Here is an 11,473-nt window from a genome sequence, read left to right as displayed (position 1 = left end):
TGGTCCAAGTATGGTGTCGTCGTCGAAACGCATTTGTTAAATCACGGGCTTTATTGTCACCAAGGACATAAAAAAACTGAAAATGTAATTCAAAACAACGTTCTCTATTAAAAGCAAAACAAAGGTAACTTGAAAAATTTGCAATAAAGAGGGGAAAGCAAGGGGGGAAATGAATAAATCTGGACATATGCTTTCATACTTCCTGGAAAAAAAAACAAAAAACCTTTGCCTTGTGTATTTTATACACATTTACAAACTTGTGTAGAGTATAAACAGATGTCACATATTAAAAGCATACCAAAATGGCAACTTAAGAATAAATAAAAATGTTACTGTGCAATGTTTCACTTTAGACTGTGTTATTGATAATTCTTTAAAAAAAAAAAATGTTTTTACCAAGAACTTTTTTTTTTTTAAATATAACATTCTTAGAGCAAAACAGGTGCTCTAATCAACAGTCTAGAATGAAGAGAACTGCTTTTCTCCAGCAAAACAAGCCAAAAAAAAATCTCATCAGTTTTACACCATATTGTCACCAACCTGGCCCATCTCACATAGAGTTGGGTGCAGCTGACCTTTGGCCTTTGCCCAAATACAATTTCTCCCCTTGCCTCCTCTTAGCCTTCTGTTACTGTACCTCACCTGGTAGGGTCCTTTTTTTTTTTTTTTTTTAAATTAGGGGATTGAAAACAAAAAACAAAACAAATTGATGAAAAAAAAAAAAAAAAACACTGAATACTGATCTTCAATTTGCGTCTAATGACGACATGGAGGCGGCGTGCTTCACTGTAAAACACTGAGGATCTCCTTGGCGTTCTCCGTGTTCCAGCCCTGGCCCTGCAGCGGACCCTCGCAGGCGAGCACGTACTTGTTGAGGATCTGCGTGCCAATGTCCCTAAACTGGAGGCGGTCTTCTTTACAATCCACAGTGTCGCCGCTGTAGTCTTCGTACTTCACCGCCCAGAAGCACATTTCGCCGATGTACATCATGGTCAGCAGGTGCGTGTCTGAGAAAATGCCTTGAAAAACAAGTTAAGGGACACGTAATCATGATCAAATTAAATTACAGACACTTGTGTGAAGCACAATGAATTATGGAAGTGACGAAATACAAATAGTTATAATAAAGTATATTATTGAGGTAGCCGTACTTGCGGACGGTGCTGCCTCAATTTACGAACCATCGTTGACTGATTATTATTATGTGTGCTTCATTATGGGAGCATAATAAATTGCATAAGTTGCAGATAGGTTGCCGCTGCACTGAAGTGAAACAAAAATTAAATATGGAACAATTAAGGTACTGCAGATGTCCTCAAACCTTTAAAAAGTCAAACGCGCATACAAAATGTGAAACCTCACAAGCAGTTGCTGTCAGCCACAATTTACACACTAACACTCGTACGCCGGTTCACCACAAACAAAAATACGAGACAGCAGCCACATGGAAGAATTTGAAGCCGGGACGATTGAGGACAAGAGCAACAGATTTAGAGAAGCAACATCATCATTGGCCTCATTTGAGAGAAGTGTGTGTGACGATGTCAGCAACGAGAGCGACTGGATCTTGTGCAAGGCTGAAAACTACCAGCTTCAGGCATTCAAAAACTCTCCGTCTATTATGAAAACAGTGTATTTTTTTCAGTTGCTATTTTGTATAACGCTTAGTTCACAACTTTACTAAAGCTATGGGTTTGATAGAATGTCGAGCTGACGCACACGACCCCTTAAACACCAAACATGCGACAGCTGTGATTTTCTTGTCAGTACAAGCATGGCGTATGACGATAAAAGGGTATTGTATAGAAGTGACAGTAAAATTTTGTTTTTACATTGCGCTTTAGCAGATTTCAGTCTGTACCTATTTAATTTGAAGGAGTTGAGTCAGTACTTTATTTTTAAAAACACATTTTCTATTTCTGTGCAGAATATGTATGGGGGTGGAGGGGGAAGAACTACCTTCAGATAAGAAGCCTGCGGTGGCAGTGTCATGGAGCACCACCCCATCGTTCAGCTTGACCGAGTTCCTCACCTGCAGCATCCGCATTAGGTAGCGCACTCCTTCTTGAATACACTGCATGAACACGTCAGAGTCACATGAGGCATAGGGACAAGCGAGCTGCATTCGACTTCAACTCCTCCATCAGAAACTTACTGCGAGTTGGGAAAAAGTTGTGAAAATGCTAACCTTTATTAACCACTATTACAGTACAATGCAGAAACATACAATATTGCCAATTGCAGGGGTATATACTAACTATTGTACTAGTAGCACTGGCGTGACCAACTTTTTCAGTTGGTCGCACCCTTTTCGGGGAGGTACAGCATGACCATGGCATACCATAGTCTCTCATGAAGATTGACAGCGACTCGAGATTCAACTTGTAAAATATTTTACTGTGAATAAAGTGTCTGCATCAAGCGGTGGAAGACAAAATACAATTATTTAAAACCAAAAAACGAACAAAAACAATCAAAATCTTCACTTATATTTGATCATTTGTTCAAACAGATGGGCGAGGAGCCAGCTCTTAGAGTTGAGTGCTTCTAACCTGCTTCCTCTGGCCAAAACACTAAATTTGTAGCATTGGCAGCTGCTGACAATAAATTTTAAAAAGTTGCTCTTTTTCCAAGTTAGTTGTTTTAGAAATTAATAACCATAAATCAGTAAAGTAAATATGACGCGCAGTTGCGACCCCTAACGGGACAAGCCGAAAGGAAAAGAAGATCGACATACACTTAAAAATTAATGTACACGTAAGACAACCATGTAAAAGAAGCAATTCTAATTATTGACACCATTTTGGAAGGTACGTAGTAGCAAAAAAAACACAGGGGCCGTGAGTTCGTATGTCACTGTTGGCGCCCGACTCCCCAGGAGGGGTTGCGTCAAGAAGGGCATCCGGCGTAAAAACTGTGCCAAACAAATATGAGCAGTCATCTGAGATGTTCCGCCGTGGCGACCCCTAACGGGACAAGCTGAAAGAAACTTACTTACTTGCAAAACATAATCCACCCATTTATCCTTCCAGTTATTGCACTTTAATTTAAATTTTCCCTTCAATGCAACCCTCTTTAAATGAGCCTGTGCTTTTTATTTCTGTATAGATCTTTACGCCTACGCTATGAACGGCGTTGGGACTGGGAAAGATACAAAGAAAGCAAGAAAGTTCCATATTGGGAGATTTGCCAGTATTCAAACGATTTGCACATGACTGTTGTATTTTGAACAACTCCACGCTACCAACGTTTGGGGTCCCTTGCTCCCAACATGACCGTGCACCAGTCCACAAACCAAACTCCATAAAAGATATGGATGAGAGTGTTTGGTGTGGATGAACTTGACTGGCCGTCACAGTGTCCTCAACTCAACTCCACAGAACCCCTTTGTGATTAATGAATGTAGAGACTGAGACACATCTTCTCTCCCAGTATCAGTGCGCGACTTCATAAATCCACGACTGGACAAATTGTCAGAAAGCGTTGATGTAGTTCTCGCTGCACAGGGTCGACTGACGTGATATTAAACATAGTGTCAACTAAGGCTGGTGAACGAACATATTGAATATGTCTGATTCAAAATCTTGATATCCGTCCAGAATCACATACCTTCTAATTTGGTGAATTAAAAAAAATAAATAAATAAATAATCAAATTTAAATCTGAATTATTTTTCTTTTGTGCTTAGGCCACATCCATGTCTACTTACTATATTTGAGCGCAAATCGAAGATTGTCATAGCGGGGCACAGTTATTAAGAGGCGGATAATGTGAGAGCCTACCTCCCAGTAAACACATTTAGACAAATGGTACCTGGCCAAGTATATCTTTGTACTCTTGTCATTCTGACCAGACGGTTACCTTGAGGAAGGTCTCCTTGTTTTCCTTAATCCATTGCTTCCGTTGATGAAGGGTGTGGCAGTACATGTAGAGTAGTGCTCCACGTCTCCAATAGAGGCATTCTAACAACTCCAGGCCCAAAACAGCCTGCACCTGACCAAAGAACGATGTCATAATGTCAGTCAAGGTAGTCCGTACTGCTGAATTCACTTGTATCACACCAATCATTCATAGTTTGTATAGTTAACATCTCACAAATATTGTGACACTGAGTTGCTCTCTTCTGTTTTGCATTCTGTGCGAGAATCAACACATTTCACACATGAAGAAACCAACCACACCTCTTGAGATGGTGCTAGTCTCCCCACCAGAACTTCCGGCTCGGTCAGGTCTTGCAGGAGCTGCTGGATTTTAAACGGGGAGCAGTCCTCCGGGAACTCTTGATCCACCAGCTTGTTCTCTTCGTAAAACGTGATATCTAGGATCACCTATGATGCACAAACAGCACGTTTACGCATTTTTACAGTTACTGTACTTCACTACGTAAGGGGTCTTCGGTTTACGACGGTATCGTCAACTCGAGGTTACAAACCTCATACAATCAAGTACATAGCACAATAAGGCACGCTCAGTTACTGTTGCACTTACTACAAGTTGAACAAACTAGTCGGTGCATCAGCTTAAGAATACAATATGCAGATCAACGGCATATTGAGCATTATTTGAATGTAGCCTCATTTCAGTCCTGCCCCTGCAGCTGCATTTTTTCCACCCAAAGAAATGCTCCCAGCTCACTAAACATGAACGAAATAGATAAATAAATAAATTGATGTAGGATTTTGTTATCTACAATCAATGAAAAATTTATGAGGCGATCAACTTATTTGATGAGTCAGCGAGAACGGTGACGTGATATAGTGGATGTTTTCCAAGCTTAGCCATGGAGCTGTGCGTTTATCACCAAAAATAAAATTCCCAAGAAATCCATGCAGCCTGGTGCCAAATGCCCAGTGGCCTGGTGGTTGGGGATCACTGGGTTAAAAGGACAAACTAATGTTATTTGTCTTTACCCTTGATTTGAAGTATTCAAAGCTGCCCAGTTCCTTCTTTTATCTTTTGTTCCTATGAGGTGTTAAAGAATCCAGCCAAGAAACTACTGGGCTATATACCGCAAGAGGCTGCGGTGGGACCCTGCAAGCCTTCGTGTGCAAAGCATTGACGGACTATTCAGTTACGCTTCCTGTCATTACATTAAACTTGTGCTGCTGTTCCAAGTTATAAAATAATAAATGGGCATTGATGGGGCCAGCGAGGTACATTTTTCAAGATGATTTTAATGATTTGTGTCATGCTGTGCGCGCTGCAGCTAAAGTACAGATTTAGGTCGGGTGTTTGATATGGTGTCAGGTCGCTATCAAAACAACGTGAGCTCAGACTGCATAGAAACGAGAGTAATGTGTACATTACAAAAGCGGGAGGGTGCACAATTGAAATGCTCGGAGCCATAGCTCGACAACAGCTGCGGCGGGCGGCGGCGTGGCTGTGCCACTTCCTTGGGCGCTGCTGCACCCTGATTATGTTTATTTAAGCCTTGTTTTCACGCTACTTGTTGCCAGATCGTTGTGTGTATATTTATGTATTCACGAGCCTCAACTAGTGGAAGTACCTCGCCTCATGTCATAGCGTAAATTACGCTTTCATATTTTACAATTTCCGATTTTAGACACCGTTTCACGATTTTTCAACCAAGCCTACATGATCTCGTTATGCACGCAAGAGCCTGAATTAACAAGACCTGACAAGAAAATGATGGCAACATGCGCTTGAGACAGAGTAAAAATATTTAAAAAAAAAAAAGAAATTCCTAACTACCGACCCAAGTTCTGAAATGTCGGAAATTGGAACCACAACAATTTTTGGGGGGTTTGGCCTTGTTACTGTAACGAGTAGCAACTCTGCAGTATTGTTGCACAGACATCTAGTAAGTTGTCAAGAGATCAGGAGGGGAAAAAAAAAAAAAACAACCACTATTGGTCCACGTCGATTCATCTCCTATCACCTTAACACAGACACAAAAGAAAAAAAGAATATCCTAAATCGTTCAACCCCTTATTCATTTATTCTCACTCTGTCTCAGGGTACTCTAAATTGAAATGGCTGCAATTATGGAATAATAAATTGTATGTATGAATGCATACACTTTGATCAAACACCCTGTCAAATGTAGCTTTGTTTCAATCAATTACCTGTGTGTAATCCTGAAGCAGCTTGGAAAAGCTGCTGCTCTCCCCTCCTTGTCTGTAATAGCTTTTCAACTTGTCCAGAATGACAGAAGCATTTTGTAAATAGTCATCATCTGTGGGAAAAAAAACATCAAGTCAGAAGATTGGAGATCCTTAAAAATTGGGTACTTGCAAAAGTGAAAAACCATTCATCCATTTTCTATAGTGTTTGTCCTCATGAGGAGTAGGGTAAACTGGGGCCTATCCAAATTAATTTGGGCATCAAGTGCATTACATGTTGGACTGTCACCAGCTATGCAGTGTGCACAAAGAGAACATTTGGGCAATTTTGGGTGTTCAATTAAAAAGGCCCCCGCGATCCTCGTGAGGACAAGCGGCAAAGAAAATGGATGGATGGAATTAAGAAGGCAAGCCTGAGGCAAGATTCAAATGTAGGACCTGCCAACTGTGAGGAAGACATGCTCCAGTTAAGTTATATTTGTTTTAATTAATTTGACAAATTCCCCACACAAAACAATAAAAACAAGTACTATCCAATAAAACTTTGTTTATTGTAATTTAATTATGCAACAATAACAATGCACAGCAGAATCCTGACATATGTGATGCCAGTATCCTCACACTGCTTATAGCTCATCTCTTAACAGGTAAATGTTGGATTAAGGGTAGGAATCTACGGAGAATATTTTTTTTGTGTGTGTTGTGTTTGGAGGATATGATTTAGGGGTTTTTTTGTGTACATATATGACATTGTACAAATTGCATCGGTCATTATTTGCATTCGATTTTATTTTGCCTCGTGTTAGTATGATGTCTGCAGTCAGGTCGGCACTGCAAAAGAGAATTTGTTATAAAGGAAGTTTGCAAACAAAACGTGTTAACCATACACACATCCACTACGGCGAATTTAGTCTCTAATTAACCTAACGTACATGAAATACGTGAATTAGCTGGCATGTTTTTAAAAAAATTACATATTTCAGACAACATTCGATGTAGAAAATGGATGGCTGCAACATTCAAAACCAGAAACTAAGGACTGTGACGCAGATGTGCTAACCACGTGTCAACAGTTTTGACTTAACGGGGTGGGGGGGTGAAAAACCCAAAATGAATGCAAAATTAAATGAACTTGAACACTAGACTTGGAACAAATACATGCAACGTAGTCATAAAATAAACGTAAACGGTCACATTGAGGCTAACGTCGCTGGCGAGTCGCTAGCCAAATGTTTGTTTCTGAATGTTGACGTTCAAAAACCACCAATAAAGGTGAACAATCACATTATTACGCAGTTAATACCAATATGATATCCAGGGATGCATATTTATAGCGCTGACTGTTATAATCGGGTTAGCAAAAGTTGAAAACGTTCCATCGATACAGCAACTGTGGTTGCCTCGCACGATACACTCGATAACGCTAACAGCTCGCAACGTTAGCGGGTGAAATTCGAAGCACCGCCGCCGGACGACGCCAACAGAGTGCGAGAATTGGATCGCGCTCGGCGCGTTTTACGACTTACCTTGTTTCTCGGCTTTGAGAGCGGAACACTTGGCATCGAACTCGAATATTCTTCTCTCCAAGTCGAGGCCTTGTCGCCTGTAGTCGTCGGCCATGACTAAAACTACTAGTCACGTGAGGGTGGGTCACGTGTCCAAGCAATGCCAATCCGCAGAAAGCAACTGTATTATAATTTAGTTTTTAAATATATATTTTTAATGCAAATTCGAGAATATTTCTGACTATAAAATAACCTAATAATAAAAAACTGAATCCTTGGGAATTTATCAAACCGAAAGTATACAAGTACGATGAATGAGTCTTCACAATGATGCGGCACGTGATGTCACGTGACGTGCATCTTTTGTTTACATGTGTTTGGACCTGATAACGTGCACGTGTGCTTACTGTCAGAGAAGTCTTGCTTTGTTACACAGCGAAGATGCAAATTACATTTCATTGCATGTTTTATTTTGATTAGGGTTATCAATAACATGTTTTTTAAATATATATTTCACAACCTCTCACTACCACTTATTAAAATAGAATAGAATAGAATAGAATAGAATAGATAGAATAGAATAGAATAGAATAGAATAGAATAGAATAGAATAGAAAACTTTGGCCTCCCAGTTCTGAGGTCCGGGGTTCAATCCCGGCCCCGCCTGTGTTGAGTTTGCACGTTCTCCCCGTGCATGTGTGGGTTTTCTCCGGGCACTCCGGTTTCCTCCCACATCCCAAAAACATGCAACATTAATTGGGCGTTCTAAATTGCTCCTAGGTGTGATTGTAAGTGCGGCTGTTTGTCTCAGTGTGCCCAGCGATTGGCTGGCAACCGGGTTCAGGGTGTAGCCTGCCTCCTGCCTGTTAAAAGCTGGGATAGCCTCCAGCACGACCCGCGACCCTTGTGAGGATAAGCGGCTAAGAAAATGTATGGATGGTTGTTTATAAGCAAGAATAATGGAGCTTCAGAGGAGGTGATAAAGGCTCGTTTTTTTCTGTCTGTCCTAAATTCAATCCATGCATCCATTTCCTTAGCTGCTTATCCTCACGAGCGTCTATCCCAGCTGTTTTCTGGCAGGAGGCCAGCCAATCGACGGGCACATCGAGACAAACAGCCGCACTCACAATCACACCTAGGGGCGATTTAGAGTATCCAATTAATGTTGCGTGTTTTTTTGGGATGTAGGAGGAAACCGGTATGGCCGGAGAAAACCCACGCAGGCACGGGGAGAACATGCAAACTCCACACAGGTGAGGCCGGGATTGAACCCCGGACCTCAGAACTGGGAGGCCAACACTTTCCAGCTCCTCCACTGTGCCGCCCATTCAATAAAAAATGTTAAATCCAGTAATATTGTTTGTTTTTACTGAAATTAATAAATACATTTTACCTCAGCAATTTAAGGATCACACAGCAAATTAATGCTAAATAAATAAATAAGAGAAACATTGAGATCAACGTTCATCCATTTATTTTCTGAGTTGCTCATCCTCACAAGTACTGCGGCACTGCTGGAGCCTATCTCGGCTATCATTGGGCAGGAAGCGGGGTTTTGAATATTTTTCATATGCAGGAGTATGCTGTTTACTTCACAAATACATATATATACATTACAATACGCACTTTTTCAGATATGTAACAATCAGATTCATTTGGCAGACAAATGATTACGCTTCAAAAGCCCCCCCCCTTTTTTTGGGGGGGGGTGCATTCAAATACTGAGGGAAAAACAAAATCTAAAAATATTTTCCGCTCGACTGCGTCTTTTGAAATCAAAATACGCGAGTATAACATCAACCGCCTGCCCAAACGCAACATTATTAAACATGTACTTTTAACGCCTGTATATTTGACTCAATATAGAATGAGCAATCTCATGTTGCTGTTTCAACGTTACACATCGGGGACACGCTTGATTTCGAATACCGCGAATGCATCACTTTCCCGGGCTAAAATTGAGACGGCAGCCAATGTGACGGCCGCGTTGACTTTACGCTTGGCACTAAGCTAACGCTATTAGCCAATAGCTGAGTGCTAACAGCGAGTGCCTTTTGTTTGTACGCATCTTGTCCTGTCCTCTTTCGTCCGGTGTGTCCGTCTTAAAATGGCATTCAAAGCCTTGTGTCGAGCGGACGCCTTTAAATACCTCATTGGTCCGTGCAGAACCACGTTGGACTTCGATAAGGGTCCTTTGAGCAAGGTTGGTATTTCACCTACATTCGCGTTTTTGTATGTGCTTTGTGGAGAAGGTCATAACTAACACGTCTCCCTATTTCATTTTGCCGTTTTGCCTTCAGTTATTCTCTTTGTACGTGCGTGCTAATTTTATCTCGTGTTAGGTAACACCAAGATACTTTGAGCAATGGGACATTTATTGCAATAAATGAACAATGAATACAATACAAAGTCATGACACGTGAATTTGGGTCATTGGAGGTCACAAAAGCTTGCATAATTCACCTCTACTGCCAGAATTGAACTCCCAAGTAATATTTTCCAACATGTTTGCCAGTGCCATATTTGAATGCCATTTATATCAACTAGTGTCATGTGTGGAACTTGACACAAGAACCTTAACAGGAGCATAATTAGTGCTATGCATAGGAGCCATAATTCCATTAGTGACTAAAAAGAGTCATTTTCAAAGAGAATGCATTGTGATTTGTGGTATACTGCTTATTCACAGCTGTATACAGTATTCTATAGTGATACTCCCTGTGTGGCATGATTACAACTGAGAATTGTGGATTTAACTTGGGCTCCTTTTGTTGAAGGATTTGCTCAGTCGCTTTGTTTACCCTCCACTTTCTCTTTTGTTCAAGCAGCTCTTAACACTTCACAAGCATAATTAGCGTTCAGCACCACAGCCGGCCGGGTTTGTCCATTTTGTCTGGCCACACATTCTAAGAATGGAATTTATGCTTTTTTTCCCCCTCTAGATACACACTTATCTCAAGTTTAATTTTCCATCCATCCATCCATCCATCCATCCATCCATCCATCCATCCAGCCATCCATTTTCTTAACCACTTATCCTCACAAGGGTCGTGGGGAGTGCTGGAGTCTATCCCAGCTGTCAACGGCCAGGAGGCGGGGTACATCCTCAACTGGTTGCCACTCACAATCACAATCAGGGGCAATTTGGAGTGTCCAATTATTGTTGCATGTTTTTTGGGGATGAAACCGGAGTGCCCACCTGGAGAAAATCCACACAGGCACGGGGGGGAACATGCAAATTCCACTCGGGCGGGTCTCAGAACTGTGAGGCCAACGCTTTACCAGCTGCTCCACCGTGCCACCAAGTTTCGTTTTTAAAAAAATGTTCAAACTTATCTCTTCCTGCGGTGTTTTCAGGCATGTAGTTGCTACTTTTCGACATCCAGCCAGAGAAATTCACAGTTCTACTCCAGTCCTGCGGAGGCAGTCAAAGACATCCCAGATGGGGCGACCATACTGGTTGGAGGTAAATGGGGAAATGTAGGATCTTTTTCGGTTCTAACCATAAGTCTCAATTAATTTTGGCGTTTTCATGCTCTCCCTGTGCTTGTTTGGGTTTTCTCATACTGTGGCTTCCTTCTATAGTCTCAAAAAGTGCACGTTTGAGTGCTTGAATTTTCCATAGGTGTGAATGCGACTTGCTTTTAAATTGAACTTGCAGACTTCTCAAATATTATTTAAAAGTATTACACACGTCACCCCCTCCGCTACAATGTTTTTGACAGTCATAGTCAAATCATTTCTTTGACCATTTTACCCCATGTCTGCATAAGTGCTGTGATTTCATGAAAAAAATACCGATTTTAGCTGCAAGTTTTCAAGCCCGGTTGCACAGTTTTAGTTTGTTTGTACATCAAACAAAAAAAGAGATTACACGTGGTCAAT

General features: G+C 41.2%; 2 protein-coding genes across 2 annotated transcripts in view; one reads left to right on the top strand and one right to left on the bottom strand.

Annotated features, from left to right (window-relative positions):
* Nucleotides 1–32: 32 nt before the first annotated feature.
* Nucleotides 33–7,766, bottom strand: rimoc1 (rab7a interacting mon1-ccz1 complex subunit 1). Its single transcript, XM_061818115.1, has 6 exons — nt 7,610–7,766; nt 6,087–6,196; nt 4,182–4,328; nt 3,862–3,993; nt 1,960–2,074; nt 33–1,019 (listed from the first exon to the last, which is right to left on the bottom strand). Exons 1-6 carry the CDS (start codon nt 7,701–7,703, stop codon nt 784–786), a joined length of 834 nt encoding a protein of 277 aa, XP_061674099.1. The 5' UTR covers nt 7,704–7,766; the 3' UTR covers nt 33–783.
* A 1,721-nt stretch (nt 7,767–9,487) lies between these two features.
* Nucleotides 9,488–11,473, top strand: part of oxct1a (3-oxoacid CoA transferase 1a) — a 42,125-nt gene continuing 40,139 nt past the window's right edge. Inside the window, exons 1-2 of the mRNA XM_061818131.1 lie at nt 9,488–9,791; nt 10,946–11,054. Coding sequence (XP_061674115.1) covers nt 9,696–9,791; nt 10,946–11,054 — 205 coding nt within the window. The 5' untranslated portion in view covers nt 9,488–9,695. The remainder of the gene's footprint in view (nt 9,792–10,945; nt 11,055–11,473) is intronic.

This window comes from Syngnathoides biaculeatus, chromosome 4 (genome assembly GCF_019802595.1).
Source record: "Syngnathoides biaculeatus isolate LvHL_M chromosome 4, ASM1980259v1, whole genome shotgun sequence".
NCBI classification, from domain to species: domain Eukaryota; kingdom Metazoa; phylum Chordata; class Actinopteri; order Syngnathiformes; family Syngnathidae; genus Syngnathoides; species Syngnathoides biaculeatus.
The sequence above is the reverse complement of the archived record's forward strand: the minus strand, read 5'-3'. Positions and strand labels throughout refer to the sequence as shown.